A 19333-nucleotide genomic window follows, 5' to 3' on the forward strand; every position below is an offset into this window, starting at 1 on the left:
TTTTTCCCAAAGCAGACGTTCTTGGGCGTCTCAGGAATCCCTCTGTTTGGAAGAGTGTCCCAGGTTGCATCCCAAATGCGCCCTATTGCACAACTTTTGATCAGAGCCCTATATCCCCTAGTCAAAAGTAGTGCACTAAATATGGATGTGGTGCTATTTGGGACCCTACCCAAAGCAAGCTGTGTGTTCCAGAGAGATTGATGTGTGCTGTATGGAGATGTTTATGCCTAGGCAGGCAGGCAGGGAGGCAGGCAGCCAGGCAGGCAGGCAGGCAGAGAGGCAGGCTTGACGAACACCCACCCAGAAGCATAGTGGGGTCTGTATAATGACTCACTTCTGAGCTTGGCTCATCTAGTGCTTTAGCTCCTGCTGCCTCCAGCTGACATGGAGATATAGTGGAGTGTGAAGAGGATCTCACACAGGGCGAACCAGAAGAGGTGTGTGTGTGACTGTTTAGTTATCGACAGTGCTTGCTTACGCAGCGTGTTTCAGGAGGTCCAGGGGTGCTAAGTGCAAATGCTGCTGTCTGCTCTGGCTCAGCCCTTCGTTGAGTTGCCGGTTCAGGAGCTGAGATTTATGCCTGATGCCTTTTACTTCCTGTTGTTGCTGTCCTTTCAAAAAGCTTTCACAACCTTCTTATGACTGCAGGGAAACAGTCTAAGCTGGTAGAACAGAAACATGAAAACCAAAACTGTTCTCTGTCCCTGAAAAGCCCCTCACAAGGGATTTTACCAGACATGACTAGTAATCAGACTACATGTATGCAGAACTACATCATAAAACCCACGGTTGGCCTGTCATTTGATATCTACACCTGACATCATAGGGGACTCCCTATTCATGTTTCCCTGCGTTGTAGCTGGGTTTGATCATGTTCCTCCTTGTGCATAATGTGCTAAATGTTGTGGGTGGAGAGTTGTGTGGGTGAGTGACCTCCTGGTTCTGTATAGGGGTTTGGTCTTGGAGAGAATGTATCTGCAGGGTATATTTTACTTACTCACTGATCCAAGCTGACTGCCTTGCCTTTTTGATGTGGTTCTACAGCCTCCACTGACAGAGGAGAATCTACTTATCGTCGATCTGGGACTGTTGCGGTGTGGGTACATTGACTGTGTGTAGTTGTTCCCCCTCTCCTTTGTTTTGAAAATGTCAGGGCAAAGATTACTGCAAGCAGTTTATGTAACTATGGCAACCCGTGACTGAACAGACATGTTGGCGATGTGAGCTGTCAGTAGCCATCAGGTCGCAAGTAGGAGCGAGGGGACTAGGGGTAGATTCCAAGAATTTTGTTTCGGACCGGGAGAGGCTTAGCTGGTCCTAGATATGTGCCTGCAGGCAGGCAGCCTTGGCTACATGGAGCGTCCAGAGACAGTGGGTTGAGAAGATGAGGGAGGCTGTAACCAATAAGTTGATAGATGAGGCTGGAGATGGCCTCTGTCATGCTCCTTCTCTAGTTACCCTCCAGCAGGTCTGTCTGGGGTCAGAGGCTCCTCTCCTCTCTGGGTGAAACCTCTCTGTTTAATGCTGCTGCCTACTGACACAGACCTCCTGACCCCAACACACACACACACACACACACACACACACACACACACACACACACACACACAATTCAGCGTTGCCCACTGTGTTTGTGTATTGGAGAGAATCCAGATGCCGTGCTAATGAGATACATGTGAAGTTGATAAATCACCAAGTAAACCAGGCAGCAGGGACACACCACCTAACTTCTGCAATGGTGTGTGTGTGTCTTTTGATTGTACATAGTAGGTTTGCATGTGATACCCAGGCACTAAAGCACTGGCATACTGTCTCTCTACCACACATACAGCCCTGGTCCTCACACACTGACCACCCTTTGGTGTTTCTTAGGACTTTTAGTACACAATTCTGTACACAAGCACAAGTAGACATGTGTCCACACACTCCATCAAACTAACATGGCCCATCCTGTTTAGTCTGAGAAACTCATGTTTCTGTAATCATTCATGTGGGGACTGGCTGCATGGAGAAGATGGTCTGACATCACTAACCTATTTATTATCCACAGGCGCTCCATGTAAAATGGATGGATCATAGTCTGCTACATGCTCCGGGAATGCATTAGAACTTTTAGCCTCAGTTTATCAAGAAGATATTTAAGAAGCCTGCTGCGTCTCACTGTTAGCTTCGCACCAGATGTTGCTCTCTGAGTAGTTTTTTTACCATGCCCTTCTCCCCAAACAAATCCATCTCACTTGCAGCAGGCTAATTTGAGTTCATCTGAGTTCATCATGGCTGAATGTAGAATTGGCCGTAGGGATTAAATTTTTGCCAAATGGAACTTGATCAAATCTGAGGTAGATGTGATTCTATTCCAACCTTCATTGTGTTAACCTGAGGCCATGTGCTGTTGTAGAGTCAGCCTGACGGTCATAAGATGAGGCTATATTGTATTGGTGGACACACACACACACACAGTATTCTATTTGTACCACATTGATGTGTTCTGTCCGTGCATTGAATGTCCATCCCAGTGGCCCTCCAGTATTGTAGTCTCCTATTGGATTGGAGACCATGTTACAGTAACCAGGCCTGGGGATTCCCAGCAGGACCAGGCTCATTCATTGATCTATTAAATTACATGGTCTCTCTTTCTATATACTCTATCCTCCTTTCTCTCCCTATTTCTCGCTCTGCTTCTGTCTCTCGCTCTCTACCTCTTTCCCACTCTCTACCTCTTTCCATGCTCTAACCCTTTTCTCTCTTCTCTATCCATCCCTCTCTCTTCTCTGTACATCCCTCTCTCTTCTCTATCCATCCCTCTCTCACTCCTGCAAAAGGAAGTGGCTCAGATTTCACCTTAGGTTGTTTTCCTTACAATGTTTTGTTGTTGACCTGAAGTATGCTTCCGCTACTAGTCTGCTTTCAGATGATACTATTCTGCTCTCCTTCATTAGACATTGAGATGTATGATAAAGGTGAATCAGGTGTGAGGCTGTGTGGGCACAAGAGGCTCTTTCTCCTCTCTCTATCAGACCGCTTGGCTGGAGGTGACCTTGGTACTGCTGAACAGGCCTTTGTACCCGTCTCTGCCTGCCTGCCTTGGGTGGCTGCAGCCCCTATTGACTGGTGTTAATCGAATGGATGTGGTCTGGAGGACAGGACAAATGACAGGTGGCTATAGAGGGGATGTCACAGTAGCAGGAAGTCAGACATGGATATGGGGTCATCTGGAAGCCAAGGGCTTAGCCTGCTCACAAATGACCATTAACACCACCACATTTACTTGCCTACTGTGACCCTAATAATCTGAACATGATCATGAAAAGCTATGCCATTATTCTACCTTGTCATTTCACTGTACATTGTAGTTTCTATATCCCTTTCTCCCACAGTGGGTTTGCTTTTCTGTGTACTGGAAGTTGTTTCAAAACCCGACTAGATCTCAGCAAATCCTTCCTCGTCTGAGGGAGAGAATAGGAAGGATAGCAGGCTGGTGTGGTAATCCATGTTTGATAGCAGAGCATCTTCTCGTTAGCCTGCAGTCATCTCATGCCAAGCATATTCTTATGAGAATTATTTGTATTTATTATTGCAATAATCAAGACCTACTTGTGTAAATGATGAGTGATGGTTTGGTTGTTACTAAGAACATTAATTGTCAGTTCTGTTTGATGCCAGCCATTTCATTTTTAAGGCTCCCTCTGGCAGACCAATAAAGAGAGAGATGTTTCAGTTTATTGCGAGTGAAGGAAAGAGCCAAATGGTTTTTCTCAAGGCTAGGAAGTGTTCACACCCTAACCCGACCTGTAAAATCCACCAGACTTCAATCAAATTGTATTTGTCACATGACTTTACCTTGAAATGCTTACTTACAAGCCCTTAACCAACAATTCTGTTTTAGGCAAAATATTTACTAAATAAACTAAAGTAAAAAATAAAAGGGCAACAATAAAATAACAATAACGAGGCTATATAGGGCAGAGGTCGACCGATTATCATTTTTCAACGCCGATACCAATTTATTGGAGGACCCAAAAAAAAGCCGATACCGATTAATCGCCAATTGTTTTATATATCTTTTTATGTATGTTTGTATGTATGAATGAATGAAATGTATATATGTGTAATAATGACAATTACAACAATACTGAATGAACACTTATTTTAACTTATTATATAATACATCAATAAAATCAATTTAGTCTCAAATAAATAATGAAACATGTTCAATTTGTTTTAAATAATGCAAAAACAAAGTGTTGGAGAAGAAAGTAAAAGTGCAAGATGTGCCATGTAAAAAAGCTAACGTTTAAGTTCCTTGCTCAGAACATGAGAACATATGAAAGCTGGTGGTTCCTTTTAACATGAGTCTTCAATATTCCCAGGTAAGAGGTTTTAGGTTGTAGTTATTATAGGACTATTTCTCTCTATACCATTTGTATTTCATATACCTTTGACTATTGGATGTTCTAATAGATACTTTAGTATTGCCAGCCTAATCTCGGGAGTTGATAGGCTTGAAGTCATAAACAGCGCAATGCTTGAAGCACAGCGAAGAGCTGACGACAAATGCACGAAAGTGATGTTTGAATGAATGCTTACGAGCCTGCTGCTGCCTACAACCGCTCAGACTGCTCTATCAAATCATAGACTTAATTATAATATAGTAACACACAGAAATACGAGCCTTAGGTCATTAATATGATCAAACATGTTAACTATCATTTCTAAAACAGAACGTTTATTCTTTCAGTGAAATACGGAACTGTTCCGTATTTTATCTAACAGGTGGCATCCATAAGTCTAAATATTGCTGTTACTTTGCACAACCTTCAATGTTATGTCATAATTATGTTAAATTCTGGCAAATTAATTACGGTGTTTGTTAGGAAGAAATGGTCTTCACACAGTTCAACGAGCCAGGTGGCTCAAACTGCTGCATATACCCTGACTCTGCTTGCACAGAACGCAAGAGAAGTGACACCATTTCCCTTGTTAAAATAAATTCATGATAGCAGGCAATTTTAACTAAATATGCAGGTTTAAAAATGTATACTTGTGTCACTTGATTTTAAGAAAGGCGTTGATGTTTATGGTTAGGTACACATTGGTGCAAAGACAATGCTTTTTTTTGCGAATGTGCTTGTTAAATCACCTGTTTGGCGAAATAGGCTGTGATTCAATGACAAATTAACAGGCACCGCATCGATTATATGCAACCATGTGTAGTTAACTAGTGATTATGTTAAGATTGGTTGTTTATTATAAGATGCTATATTTTTATAAGATGCTAATGCTAGCTAGCACCTTACTTTGGCTCCTTGCTGCACTCACACAACAGGTAGTCAGCCTGCCACGCAGTCTCCTTGTGGAGTGCAATGTAATCGGTGTCAGAAAATGCGGCCATTCCGATTAATCGGTCGACCTCTAATATAGGGGCTACCAGTACATGAAGGTAGGGGTAAGTAAAGTGACTATGCATAGATGATAAACAGCAAGTAGCAGCAGTGTAAAAAAAAGAAAATGTGGCGGGGGTCAATGCAAATAGTCTGGATAGCCATTTGATTAGCTGTTTAGCAGTCTTATGGCTTGGGGGTACAAGCTATTAAGAAGCCTTTTGGATCTAGACTTGGCGCTCTTGTACCGCTTGCCATGCGGTTGCAGAGAGAACAGTCTGGCTGGAGTCTGACCATTTTTAGGGCCTTCCTCTGACACCGCCTGGTATAGAGTTCCTGGATGGCAGGAAGCTTGGCCCCAGTGATGTATTGGGCTGTTTGCACTACCCTCTGTAGTGCCTTGCGGTCGGAGGCCGAGCAGTTGCCATACCAGGCAGTGATGCATGCAGTCAGGATGCTCTCGATGGTGCAGCAGTAGAACCTTTTGAGGATCTGGAGACCCATGCCAAATCTTTTCAGTCTCCTGAGGGGGAATAGGTTTTGTCGTGCCCTCTTCACAACTGTCTTGGTGTTCTTGGATTGTTGGTGATGTGGACACCAATGAACTTGAAGCTCTCAACCTGCTCCACTGCAGCCCCATCGATGAGAATGGGGGACATGCTAGGTCCACTTTTTCTTGTAGTCCACAATCATCTCCTTTGTCTTGATCACGTTGAGGGATAGGTTGTTGTCCTGGCAATACATGGCCAGGTCTCGGACCTCCCTATAGGCTGTCTTGTTGTTGTTGGTGATCAGGCCTACCACTGTTGTACTATCAGCAAATTTAATGATGGTGTTGGAGTTGTGCCTGGCCGTGCAGTCATGAGTGAACATGGAGTACAGGAGGAGACTGAGCACGCACCCCTGAGTGGCCCCTGTGTTGAGGATCAACGTGGCGGATGTGTTGTTACCTATCCTTACCATCTGGGGGCGGCCCGTCAGGAAGTACAGGATCCAGTTGCAGGGGGAGGTGTTTAGTCCCAGGGTCTTTAGCTTATTGATGAGCTTTGAGGGCACTATGGTGTTGAACGCCGAGCTGTGGTCAATGAATAGCATTCTCACATAGGTGTTCCTTTTGTCCGGGTGGGAAAGATCTGTTGGTGCTTTATGCAAATTGGAGTGGGTATAGGGTTTCTGGGATAATGGTGTTGTAAGCCATGACCAGCCTTTCAAAGCACCTCATGGCTACAGACTTGAGTGCAACGGGTCAGTAGTCATTTAGGCAGGTTTCCTTAGTGTTCTTGGGCACAGGAACTGGTGGTCTGCTTAAAACATTTTGTTATTACAGACTTGGACAGGGAGAGGTTGAAAATGTCAGTGAAGACACTTGCCAGTTTGTATTTATTTATTTTTTATTTTACCTTTTAACTAGGCAAGTCAGTTAAGAACAAATTCTTATTTTCAATGACGGCCTAGGAACAGCCTTGTTCAGGAGCAGAACGACAGATTTGTACCTTGTCAGCTCGGGGGTTTGAACTTGCAACCTTCCAGTTACTTGTCCAACGCTCTAACCACTAGGCTACCCTGCCGCCCCAGTTGGTCAGCGCATGCTTGCAGTACATGTCCTGGTAATCCATCTGGCCTTGTGAATCTTACCCTGTTTAAAGGTCTTACTCACATCAGCTGCGGAGAGCGTGATCGCAGTCTTCCGGAACAGCTGGTGCTCTCATGCATGTTTCAGTATTGGTAAAGGCAGTTCGATAGTCCTATATAGGGCTGTGGCGGTCACAAAATGTAATCAGCCGGTGATTGTCAAGCAAATAACTCCCGGTCTCACGGTAGTTGACCGTTAATTAACATAAACAAATATAGCGTCACTTGGCTTCAATACAAGCATCTGATGCAGAACTTTGTAACGTCTATAAAAAAGTATAATAAAACCATGTAATATAGCCTACATCTTCACAATAAATACATTATTAATTTTAGACAGCTCTAAAGAAACATAATATGAAGAAAATGTAGTCTATTTCAGAAGAACAGGATAGCGTACTCTGAGTTGTCTTTATGTTAGGTCCTGGCTATGCCGTATGGCTGTGGGCTACACTAGTTCATTTAGCAGACAAGATTTGCTTAGAATTCTGTGGCATTATTTTAGATAATTTTATAGTATGAAGAAAACAATTGAACAAAGGTGAACAAAATATAAATTATATTTTCTCCAAAGGATTTGAGGGAGTGTGGAACACGCGGCTATCCTGTGTTGAGTGGTTAACAAAGAAATAGGTAATCCTATATGCTTAATTTAGTTATGCATGTAACTTTAGTTCTTCAAACGTTGGGCTATATGTTTAGATTTGTAATACATTGTAAAACTGCTTGATGCGACTCTAATCGTGATTTGAAAAAAGTTGCATGAAAGGCATGAGCTCTGCTTTGTTTTATGTGCAGGTTCTACACAATTCATCTGTCTCTCACTCACAATTGAACAAGCAGTTGATAATGCCTCGAATTTCCCGGCAGCATCCCCTTTGTGTGGCCGTAACGCCCCCTAAAATAATCTGTGCCTTTTGCGGCCAGTGGCCTTGGTGCCCTTGTGCTGAATAAAATAATGATAATTCCCTTCTCCCTGAGTGCTGTGTCCTCCGAAGCACCTCTCACTCATATGGCTATCCATCATGTGATTGGATCTTTCACACAGGCTACAAGTGAAGACAGACACATGCCGAGGTGCATATTGGAATAACTGTCCACATTTACTTTTCGGCAGCCAACAAGATGAGTAGAATTAACGAACAGTAAAAGCCCTAGCCTATGTCAATCTACTATCCCCCATAGTACAAAAGTTTACCTATTCTGTGCGAGGAAATAAATATTCCAAACATAGTCTGGGACAGTTGTGGGATGCAAATGGATATCAATTTAATACAACCACTAGCATCAAAAAACTTTTACGCAATAAGGCTGTTTTACATAAGCGTGAATGTTCCATTAGCGGGAAAACACACTATCAAAAGTGACCGCAAATGCGATTATGCATGTAATGCTTGTTATTATAAAGGTGCATTTTATTGTGAAAATGATCATCCCCAAACTTGAAACTCACTCGCTGATTATTGCTTTTATTTGTATATATGTGTGTGTGTGTGTGTGTGTGTGTGTGTTTGTGTGTGTGTGTATATATGTATGTATATATGTATATATGTGTGTGTTTGTGTGTGTGTGTGTGTGTGTGTGTGTGTGTGTGTGTGTATCCCAGCTTCTATCTCAAGGCCATCAGACTGTTAAACAGCCATCACTAACATAGAGGATGCTGCCAACATATAGACTCAAAATACTGGCCACTAATTAATGGATTTAATAAAGGTATTACTAGTCACTTTAAATAGTGCCACTTTAATAATGTTTACATATCCTACATTACTCATCTCATATGTACAGTGGGGCAAAAAAGTATTTAGTCACCAATTGTGCAAGTTCTCCCACTTAAAAACATGAGAGGCCTGTAATTTTCATCATAGGTACACTTCAACTATGACAGACAAAATGAGAAAAAAAATCCAGAAAATGACATTGCAGGATTTTTAATGAATTTATTTGCAAATTATGGTGGAAAATAAGTATTTGGTCACCTACAAACAAGCAAGATTTCTGGCTCTCACAGACCTGTAACTTCTTCTTTAAGAGGCTCCTCTGTCCTCCACTCGTTACCTGTATTAATGGCACCTGTTTGAACTTGTAATCAGTATAAAAGACACCTCTACACAACCTCTAACAGTCACACTCCAAACTCCACTATGGCCAAGACCAAAGAGCTGTCAAAGGACACCAGAAACAAAATTGTAGGCCTGCACCAGGCTGGGAAGACTGAATCTGCAATAGGTAAGCAGCTTGGTTTGAATAAATCAACTGTGGGAGCAATTATTAGGAAATGGAAGACATATAAGACCACTGACAATCTCCCTCGATCTGGGGCTCCATGCAAGATCTCACCCCGTGGGGTCAAAATGATCACAAGAACACAGTGAGCAAAAATCCCAGAACCACACGGGGGGACCTAGTGAATGACCTGCAGAGAGCTGGGACCAAAGTAACAAAGTCTACCATCAGTAACACACTACGCCGCCAGGGACTCAAATCCTGCAGTGCCAGATGTGTCCTCCTGCTTAAGCCAGTACATGTCCAGGCCCGTCTGAAGTTTGCTAGAGAGCATTTGGATGATCCAGAAGAAGATTGGGAGAATGTCATATGGTCAGTCGAAACCAAAATATAACTTTTGGTAAAAACTCAACTCGTCATGTTTGGAGGACAAAGAATGCTGAGTTGCATCCAAAGAACACCATACCTACTGTGAAGCATGGGGGTGGAAACATCATGCTTTGGGGCTGTTTTTCTGCAAAGGGACCAGGACGACTGATCCATCGAAAAAAGGAAAGAATGAATTGGGCCATGTATCGTGAGATTTTGAGTGAAAACCTCCTTCCATCAGCAAGGGCATTGAAGATGAAACGTGGCTGGGTCTTTCAGCATGACAATGATCCCAAACACACCGCCCGGGCAACGAAGGAGTGGCTTTGTAAGAAGCATTTCAAGGTCCTGGAGTGGCCTAGCCAGTCTCCAGATCTCAACCCCATAGAAAATCTTTGGAGGGAGTTGAAAGTCCGTGTCGCCCAACAACAGCCCCAAAACATCACTGCTCTAGAGGAGATCTGCATGGAGGAATGGGCCAAAATACCAGCAACTGTGTGAAAACCTTGTGAAGACTTACAGAATACGTTTGACCTCTGTCATTGCCAACAAAAAGTATATAACAAAGTATACTTTTGTTATAGACCAAATACTTATTTTCCACCATAATTTGCAAATAAATTAATTAAAAATCCTACAATGTGATTCTCTGGATTTCATAGGCCTGTAATTTTCATCATAGGTACACATCAACTATCTCATCTTTTTAAGTGGGAGAACTTGCACATTTGGTGGCTGACTAAATACTTTTTTGCCCCACTGTATATACTGTATTTCATACCGTCTATTGCGTCTCTGTGCCGCATAGCCATCGCTCATCCATATATGTACATATTCTTATTCCATCTCTTTACACTTGTGTGTATTAGGTAGTTGTTGTGAATTTGTTAGATTACTTGTTAGATATTACTGCACTGTCAGAACTAGAAGCACAATCATTTTGCTACACTCGCATTAACATCTGCTAACCATGTGTGTGACAAATAAAATGAGATTTTTATTGTTTTATTTGCCAGTTAGCCTCTACACCCCTTGTAAAGCGGTTTAATATGCTTAATTTTAAGAAGTTATTTATCCACTTTAGTTGTGATACAAACTTACAGGCCTCAAAGCATATAGGCCTATGGGCTAGGCTAAACGGGGTGTGCGACTATGATTTTTTTTTTAAAGTAGCCAAAAAATGCCTTGTTTCTTGCCTTATGCTGGGCATCATTCACAAATGATATATTATAATTCACAAGCTAATGTTGTCATCCATCAGACTATTCTTGATTTAATCTTGTCTTTACATATACAAAATAACATATGTGTGAAATTTGTATTGATTTAGAATGGACCATTATCATGCACCCGTCTCGAAACAGGCAGGGGGGAAAATACATGTCACCTATGCACTTAAATAGCTAATGCTCATTTTTTAAATGCCAGCCAGATAGGCTATACTCCTGTTGTAAAGAGAAGCAATGTGCTTAATATTAGGAACGTTGAGAAATAAATATAGCAGGCCTAGCCTATAGAAAGCTGATTGGATCCTCTTTTTAATAGAGGGCACCACTGTTTTCTCATGCAATTGCATAGCCTATAGAAATGTTGCGCAACATGAGCTCATGAAGTGTTTGATTTGATTTTCGATCACATTTGCATTGTCAGAGTGATTAGAAGGACAGTAGAGTGCAGAGTACCAGGCAGTTAGCAAGTTGGGTAAGCTACTAATACCATCAGCAGCATCAGAGCTTGGAGAAGCCTAATTACCATGACTAAACGGTCTTGTGGAATTTGACTGCCTTCATGACTCGTGACCACCGGTGTGGCGGTAATACGGACACCTTAACAGCCCTAGTCCTATAGATTGTTGGAGAGTGTTTTCCTAACTTGAGCAAGTTGTTCTGGTCAGTCTGAAGGTTGTATATGCGGTAGGAAATCCTCCCCTTACGCTGTCAAATCAAATTTGATTTGTCACATACACATTTTTAGCAGATGTTATTGCAGGTGTAGTGAAATTGTTGTAGGTATATATCTAGGTAAATAGACTGTTGCAGGTGCAGTTATTTCTCCTTGTCTGAGTAATATGCAGGATATGTTCTCTATCGTCTCCGAGTGGCACATGGCTCATTTCTGTCTGTCTGGGTTACAGATAAATTGAGTTTCAGGTTGTTTGAGTGTCTGCCCGCTCAGTGAGACAGACAGATGGCAGTGTTCTTCTCACGTTGTTTAAATCCAGATACAGACGTGACTTCAGTTTTGACCCCCTTCGTTTTCCCCAGACAACAGATGGACTGTATTTGAGAACTTGTGAATTTGTCATAGGCTCTAACTCACCAGAATGAATTCTGTGAAATATTACTAATGTGGTGCGGTCACGTCTGTGTCTTGGCTTCATGGAAAATAACTAAGTAGTTGTATTTCCTTTGTTCTCATCCACATCTTATACTGATCTCACCCTCCATTCTCCCAGGTGTAGACATACCCCCCACACCGCCTGCCAAGATGGTGGCCCTGTCCCTGAAGATCTGCGTCTGCCAGTGCAACCTGGTGAAGACCATGCAGTTTGAGCCGTCCACGGCCGTCTACGACGCCTGCAGAATCATCAGAGAGAGGGTTCCCGAAGCCCAGACTGGACAAGGTACACTCACAAGACACAGACATACAAGCGACACAAGCCACATTCAAATTCCTTTATAGACCATCCTTCCTTAACAGGTGAAAGCAAGGGCACCACGTGGCTTTCATCTGTACAGTCATGTCTTAGCACTGATTACTTCAAGGAAGGGAGGATGCACTTCGGAAGAATTAGAATGGTACCTGCCTCTCAACACTAGAAACAAGGGCTTAGAAATGCATCATTCATCCTATTGCTAATGGTAACTTCTATTCCTATTGTCTTCCAGCCTCAGACTACGGTCTGTTCCTTTCTGATGAGGACCCCAGGAAAGGCATCTGGCTGGAGTCAGGAAGAACTCTGGATTATTACATGCTGCGGAATGGGGTAAAAACCTACCTAAAGCATACCTATACCAGTCCTATACTGTAGCGAGGGTTCTCTACTGTAGCGAAGGTTCTTTGTAGTTGTTGCCATAGAGAAAGTATTTAAAGTATGAGAATCACATACTGTAACACACACACACACACACACACACACTGACACTATTCTTGATTGAAGTCGGTCCTCAAAGATCACACACACCAAACGTGTTCGTTGGATGTGTTTTCCATTGGTATTTCCTCTCTAGACAAGTGCTGTGTGTTTAAAGCAGGGTGAAGTACCAGGCCTGTTGGAATGACAGAGTATGTAGTTCAGAGGAAAATCTTTTTCATATTGCTGTGTGTGAGAAATTAGAGAGTTGTGGGGATGGAATAGGCAACCGTTAAATTAGATTTTCTGCCCTCCGTTCATCCCTCTCGCCTTCGACTGGCTAAATGTTTGATCACTCGCTCTACATTTTGCCACATTCACAGTTTATATTTTGCTCTCCCTCCCTCTCCCTCCTTCTCAGGATATCCTTGAATACAAGAAGAAACAGAGGCCATTGAAGATCAAGATGCTGGATGGAGCTGTGAAAACTATTATGGTGGATGACTCCAAAACAGTGGGAGAGCTGCTAGTGACGATATGCAGTAGAATAGGTGAGTGGTCCATTATTTGTAAAAACACCTGGATTACATGATTTGTTTTAACACCTGTCATAGGAGAGCCAGTGGTTTGAGGTTGTCTGAAAGCTTTCCCCTGTGATTTCAGGAATCACCAACTACGAGGAGTACTCTCTGATCCAGGAGGTAATGGAGGAGAAGAAGGAGGATGGGACGGGCACCCTGAAGAAAGACAGGACTCTGCTCCGAGACGAGAGGAAGATGGAGAAACTCAAAGCCAAGCTTCACACAGACGATGACTGTGAGTTTAGGCCAACTTCACTTATTATTTTTAACTCCTTGTGAACTATAGGGCCTTAGTTGAGGCCAAACATCTCTAGCAGACGCTCTTATCCATAGCAATTGGGGTTAAGTGCCTTGCTCAAGGGCACATGAACAGAATGTTCACCTTGTCAGCTTGGGGATTCAAACCAGTGACCTTTCGGTTACTGGCCAACGCTCTTAACCACGAGGCTACCTGCCATCTCTAAAAATTGCCACTAGTTCTGGGAACATGTTGATGCTGAAGCCAATTTAATTTCCCTTATGGTCATTTTTTTTATAATTCAACCGATCATATGAGCCAAATAGGTTTTGAATAAAGTTTGCAGTAACAGGATTATTTAGTTAGCTAAATTGCATCTGCTATCCTTGAAGGTATTGCTCTGTCTGTTCTGAAAATAGATTTTGATACATCTGTGTGTTTTATAAGAGTTTGGACAGAAGCAACATTATTTGCAGGTTATTGATTTGACTGACATTTTTGTTTAAGCTATTATTTTAATAGTGATTTGAGTTGGATTCTGTTATCGCACATCAAATGGTATTTTCCTCCTTTTTTCCTGAGCGGTAGTGTCCATTTCTCATGTGCTGTAGGCAATGGACGTCTGTCTTTGACTGAACACTTCACAGCAGGCCTACAGGCCATGGACAGGGCAGCTCCTCTCCAGCCTCTAGTTATTGGCACATCCATCAAACTGATGGGCAGCTTTACACCACTATTGACATTATCACTACCCCCCTTCAGGGGAACACTGACGCCAACATGGATTTTGGTTTTATAAAATATTGAGTCAACCCATGGGTTGACTATAATGGAGAGAATTATGGTTTGATTTTTAAGTTTATTGAGAAGGTCAGAATCTGCATTTACGAGTTAATATCTGTGTGTGTGTGTTCAGTAAACTGGCTTGACCACAGCAGAACGTTCCGTGAGCAGGGGGTGGAGGAGACCGAAACTCTTCTGCTCAGGAGGAAGTTCTTCTACTCGGACCAGAACGTGGACTCACGAGACCCGGTCCAGCTCAACCTGCTCTACGTCCAGGTCTGACCCTCACCGCGGTCTCTCCTCTCCTTCTGCTTTTAACACAACTCTGTCCTCTCCACTTCCCTCTCTCCTACTCTTTCTTACTCTCTCTTTTCATCCTTCCCTCCTCAATAACTATCTTTCACTCTCTCCCGCCCCTCTCCTTCCCTCTTTCCTCACTCATGCCTTCTCCTCTGTTGTACTTGCCCTGCATAGTAGTCAGCAATTAAGTTCTTCACCAGAAACATGCTGTAATGGATGAATGTTGATGGATAGAGAACATCTGTTATTCCATTTTTTGTTTCCTTTTATAATAATAATTGAACACACACACACACACTCACAGCCAGAGCTGGTGCTTCACACTCTGGTGTCTCATTATCACCACCACAATGATTACTGCCTCAAGGTGTGTGTGTGCGCATGTATATTTTCCTGCATTTCTAAATCATTTGTCAGTGCATTTGCAATGTATTGTATTTTGATGTATGCAGCTGGCATATTGAATTTGTGTCATTGTCAAGTCATGGTGGGACTGGGACCCTATTCCCTTGTCTACTGACAGTGTCCTCTTCTGTGTGACATTTGGTCCCAGGGGTCCTGCCTAGTCTTTAACACACCTCTCCTCTTCCTCATAAGGACTAAAGCACCACTTCCATTGCTAGTCATGTTGTGCTGTCTGTGTGTTGTAGTGTATGTAAATGGCTGTGAGAGATGGTTCAGCCAGATAAAGGATCTGGTTCAATAAGTAGGTATATGAGACTCAGCAGGCTCTCTGTTCTGGGCTCATTATTCTCTGTATGAGAGTTGTCTTGATCAGGCTGATGGGCTGTACAACATTAAGGGATCAGGGTTGAGATGAGGTCATTAGAGGTACTAGTGTTAGACGTCTTTTGTTTTGACATTTCACCATGGTTGGATCCATCATTTCAGGAAGTGAATTGTTTCCCAGTCAAGAATGTAAAGAAACTGGAGTCAGCCGCTCCATATTACTAGTGATAAATTGGGTTTCATCTTCATCTCTTACCATTCCAGAATGAAAACATCCGTGGAGAACTTTGAGCGGCTCGCGTCTCTTATGACGGTGATTATATTAAATGTGTGTGTGTTTCTCTCTCTCCCAGGCACGAGATGACATCCTAAATGGTTCTCACCCTGTGTCCTTCGACAAGGCCTGTGAGTTTGCAGGGATTCAGGCTCAAATCCAATTTGGGCCGCACATAGAACACAAACACAAGCCTGGATTCCTAGAGTAAGCTTCACTTCCTTCTGAAGACTACTTTAACTTTACATAAGGCGAAGGGAAAGTGGGATACCTAGTTAGTTGTACAACTGAATGCATTCAACTGAAATGTGTCTTCTGCCTTTAACCCGACCCCTCTGAATCAGGGGAAGGATGATGATGAACATGGTGATGATGATTTTTATCATGAAGGTGATGCTATTCAATACAATGAAGACATATTGCTGGAAGGAATGTATTACTTCAGGGTACTGATAGAAATCTGTTATTTGTTTTCATAATACAATTCCTCACCATATTAAATGGGGTTTTGTTGTTTTAAACCAGCAGACTTTTCATGGTTTTATGTATGAACTCTCAACCTGTACCTATAATCTATTTTAGCCTCAAGGAGTTTCTACCTAAAGAATATATCAAGCAGCGAGGGAATGAAAAGAAACTCTTTCAGGTTGGTCCAGTTTGTTTATGAATCTTATAGAAGTAGATATTGGGGCAGCAGGTAGCCTAGTGGTTAGAGTGTTGGGCCAGTAACCAAAAGGTTGCTAGATCGAATCTGTCGTTCTGCCCCTGAACAAGGAAGTTCACCCACTGTTCCTAGGCCGTCATTATAAATAAGAATTTGTTCTTAACTGACTTGCCTACTTAAATAAAGGTTAAGTAAATCAAAATATATTGCCATTTTATCTTCAATTAATTTGCTTGTTTCTGAATTAATTATTTATAACTTTTGGTTCCTATTCTGTCAACTTCTTAGTCCCATACAACTGCTGATAGTCTAAATAAAAGTAGAACCCTGGTGGTTCAAGCACTGAATACTGATGGGCTGAAAGCCATGGTATATGAGACCGTATACCGCAGGTATACGTTTGTAGCCAGTTTATAATGGCAATAAGGCACCTCTGGGTATATGGCTAATATACCACGGCTAAGGGCTGTTCTTATGCACGACACAACGCAGAGCACCCCATCGTGCCTTACTGCTTTAATATATTCTATTCTATTTTCAAACTCTCAGGACCACAAGAACTGTGGTGAGATGACAGAGATAGAAGCTAAAGTAAAGTACGTGAAGCTAGCCAGGTCCCTAAGGACATACGGAGTGTCTTTCTTCCTGGTGAAGGTAAGATTGTGTGTGTGTGTGTGAAGCACTAGCAGGTGCAGAAATGAGTGGGTTACAGCTGAATATCAGTAGCTTTTCATGTTGTTGCAACACCAAGGCCTCGTTGCACTCTTTCATATCAGAGGAATGTCTTCTCTTTGGAGTGGACAGAATCCAATCCCACCTGAGCATTAGGTTTAAGACCAACCAGATGACTGAAATATGCTCATCTGGCTTCTACCAAACTGCACATTTCCTAGCCTGGTCCCTGATCTATTTGTGCAGTCTTGCCAGCAACAACCATAGGAGTTGGCTAGTACTGTACAAATAAGATCTAGTACCAGGCTAGAAAAACTGACCGCACCATTATTCAGACTCCAGAGTCACACTTTCCTAGTTAAGAAATGGCAGAGCAACACAAGGCAGTGAGGTAATGAATTAGACTGAGGAAATATTGCACGATTTGGCACACCCATTAATCTTATGTAGAAAAAGTGTTAGACACATTTCTTACAAATTCTTCATATCTGTATATAGACGTTTGAGTAGTAGTTAAAGCAATACGTAGAAGTGACGAACAATAAACCTTTTGATTCAAACACATCCCACAGTGGTTTATGAGAAGGTAATATAAAGACAAAAGTCATAGTTGATGGATTTAAATGGCTCTGGTTAAGGTGGTAGAACTGTAGCAAAGCAGTGAACACTAACGCACTCCCATCATCATCACCTCTGTGAGGTTCATTGTGTTCCTGGAAAGTGACCGTGTGCCTGCAGCCTGTGCGCTGGAGTGTGGCGTAATGATTACTTCCCTGTGAGCAGGGAGAGAGCGCGAGGGAGGGAGGGAGACAGAGAGCAAGCACCTGGAGAGTTAACTAGTAGTTTCTGGCTGCACCTCTGCCAGGCAGGGTCTGTCCTTTTACTGCAGCCCCCACAGGGAGATAGGAGGGGCCAGTTTGTTTGGTCCCCCCGCCCGTCACCCCTCCAGCTCCCCTGGTCCCCCCGCCCGTCACCCCTCCAGCTCCCCTGGTCCCCCTGCCCGTCACCCCTCCAGCTCCCCTGGTCCCCCTGCCCGTCACCCCTCCAGCTCCCCTGGTCCCCTCGCCCGTCTTAACCGTTCATGTGAATGTTAAGTTTATTGAGGTTTTGGATGCTTATTTCACTCTGTTCTCTAATGAAGCTTTGTTGCTTTTTATTTTCCATTGTTTTCTATTGACTGTTTGTTTGTATTAGAAGATTAATAGTATGAATTTGTTGTGTATTTTCCACTGTTCTCTGAGTGTTAGTTGTTGCTTATTCTCCCATGGTTCCCCAATAAGGTTTTGTTGCTTATTCTTCATCATTCTCCAATAGGCTTTTGTTGCTTAATATTTCCCATTGTTCTGTCACACTGTTTTATAGGAGAAGATGAAGAGTAAGAATAAGCTGGTCCCCAGGCTGTTGGGGATAACCAAAGAGTCAGTGATGAGGTTGGAGGAGAAGACCAAAGACGTGGTGCAGGAGTGGCCCCTCACCACTGTAAAGAGATGGGCCGCCTCGCCCAAGAGCTTCACCCTGGTGAGAACCCCAGCGTGTGTGTGTGTGTGTCTGTCTTGGTAGACTCCCTTCCTCAGTGCTGCCGCCTCCACTTCCTATAGTCCACTAGAAGACTGACAGGGTCCACAGAGACCTCTTGTATATTTTATACGCAAACACCAATCCATTATCTGCCCTCTAACATGTATGTCTGTTGTGCTGTATTTCTTAGGTAGATTACACATAGACCCTCAGTAAATGAAATGTTCATCTGAATGTTTCTCTTCTCATAAACAATTAGTATGAAGACTCAAAGACTCTTCTGGTCACTCAACTTAATTTATTGAACAAACCCCCTTTGTCTTGCCTGCCAATGACTGCCCTTTGTGACTTTACTAAGAGTCAGTGACTAAAGAAATGCCTAATCTAGAAGATCTCTTTTTGTAGACATGCCGTCTTTACCAACACTCAATTGAATTAATATTATCTGTGTTGGTACAGTTCAGGAATGTTCCCTCTGTGTCCCAAGTAGCACCATATTCCCTTTAAAATGCACTACTTTTGACCGGAGGGAATAGGGTGCCATCTGGCATGCAGCCCCTGTACCTTGAAGCTGTTGGAAATTAAGCTGTACCTTTTTGGTGAATGCTTTGAAATATATTCAACCAATCATGCGTATTCCTTTGTGGGGATCCTTTCATCCATTTTCAAACCCCTGTTGGCAGGGTCAGATCAGTTTCATATTCTAAAAGATGATGTCCAGAAATATGACTAAGGAATATAGAAGGATATTCTATGGAATGTCTCCTGATATTTAATGTCCAAAGTGATTTTCTTCTTTCCCCACACAGATTCTTCCATGTGAAGTGTGCCTTTTATATGACAATAACTGTAATTGGTTTAATCTGACAGTGGCTACAGCCTGCTAGCAGTTT

The 19333-nt window shown here is 42.7% G+C and overlaps 1 protein-coding gene across 2 annotated transcripts in view; it reads left to right on the forward strand.

The window, feature by feature from the left end:
* The window catches only part of LOC139384466 (talin-2-like), a 135787-nt gene that overhangs the window by 46034 nt on the left and 70420 nt on the right, over positions 1 to 19333 (forward strand). For both annotated transcript variants that reach the window (XM_071129241.1, XM_071129242.1), the window contains exons 2-10: positions 12064 to 12231; positions 12497 to 12594; positions 13103 to 13232; positions 13345 to 13497; positions 14417 to 14559; positions 15666 to 15793; positions 16169 to 16232; positions 16800 to 16904; positions 18285 to 18440. In XM_071129241.1, coding sequence (XP_070985342.1) covers positions 12096 to 12231; positions 12497 to 12594; positions 13103 to 13232; positions 13345 to 13497; positions 14417 to 14559; positions 15666 to 15793; positions 16169 to 16232; positions 16800 to 16904; positions 18285 to 18440 — 1113 coding nt within the window. In that variant the 5' untranslated portion in view covers positions 12064 to 12095. The remainder of the gene's footprint in view (positions 1 to 12063; positions 12232 to 12496; positions 12595 to 13102; positions 13233 to 13344; positions 13498 to 14416; positions 14560 to 15665; positions 15794 to 16168; positions 16233 to 16799; positions 16905 to 18284; positions 18441 to 19333) is intronic.

Source organism: Oncorhynchus clarkii, chromosome 26 (assembly GCF_045791955.1).
Source record: "Oncorhynchus clarkii lewisi isolate Uvic-CL-2024 chromosome 26, UVic_Ocla_1.0, whole genome shotgun sequence".
Lineage (NCBI taxonomy): Eukaryota > Metazoa > Chordata > Actinopteri > Salmoniformes > Salmonidae > Oncorhynchus > Oncorhynchus clarkii.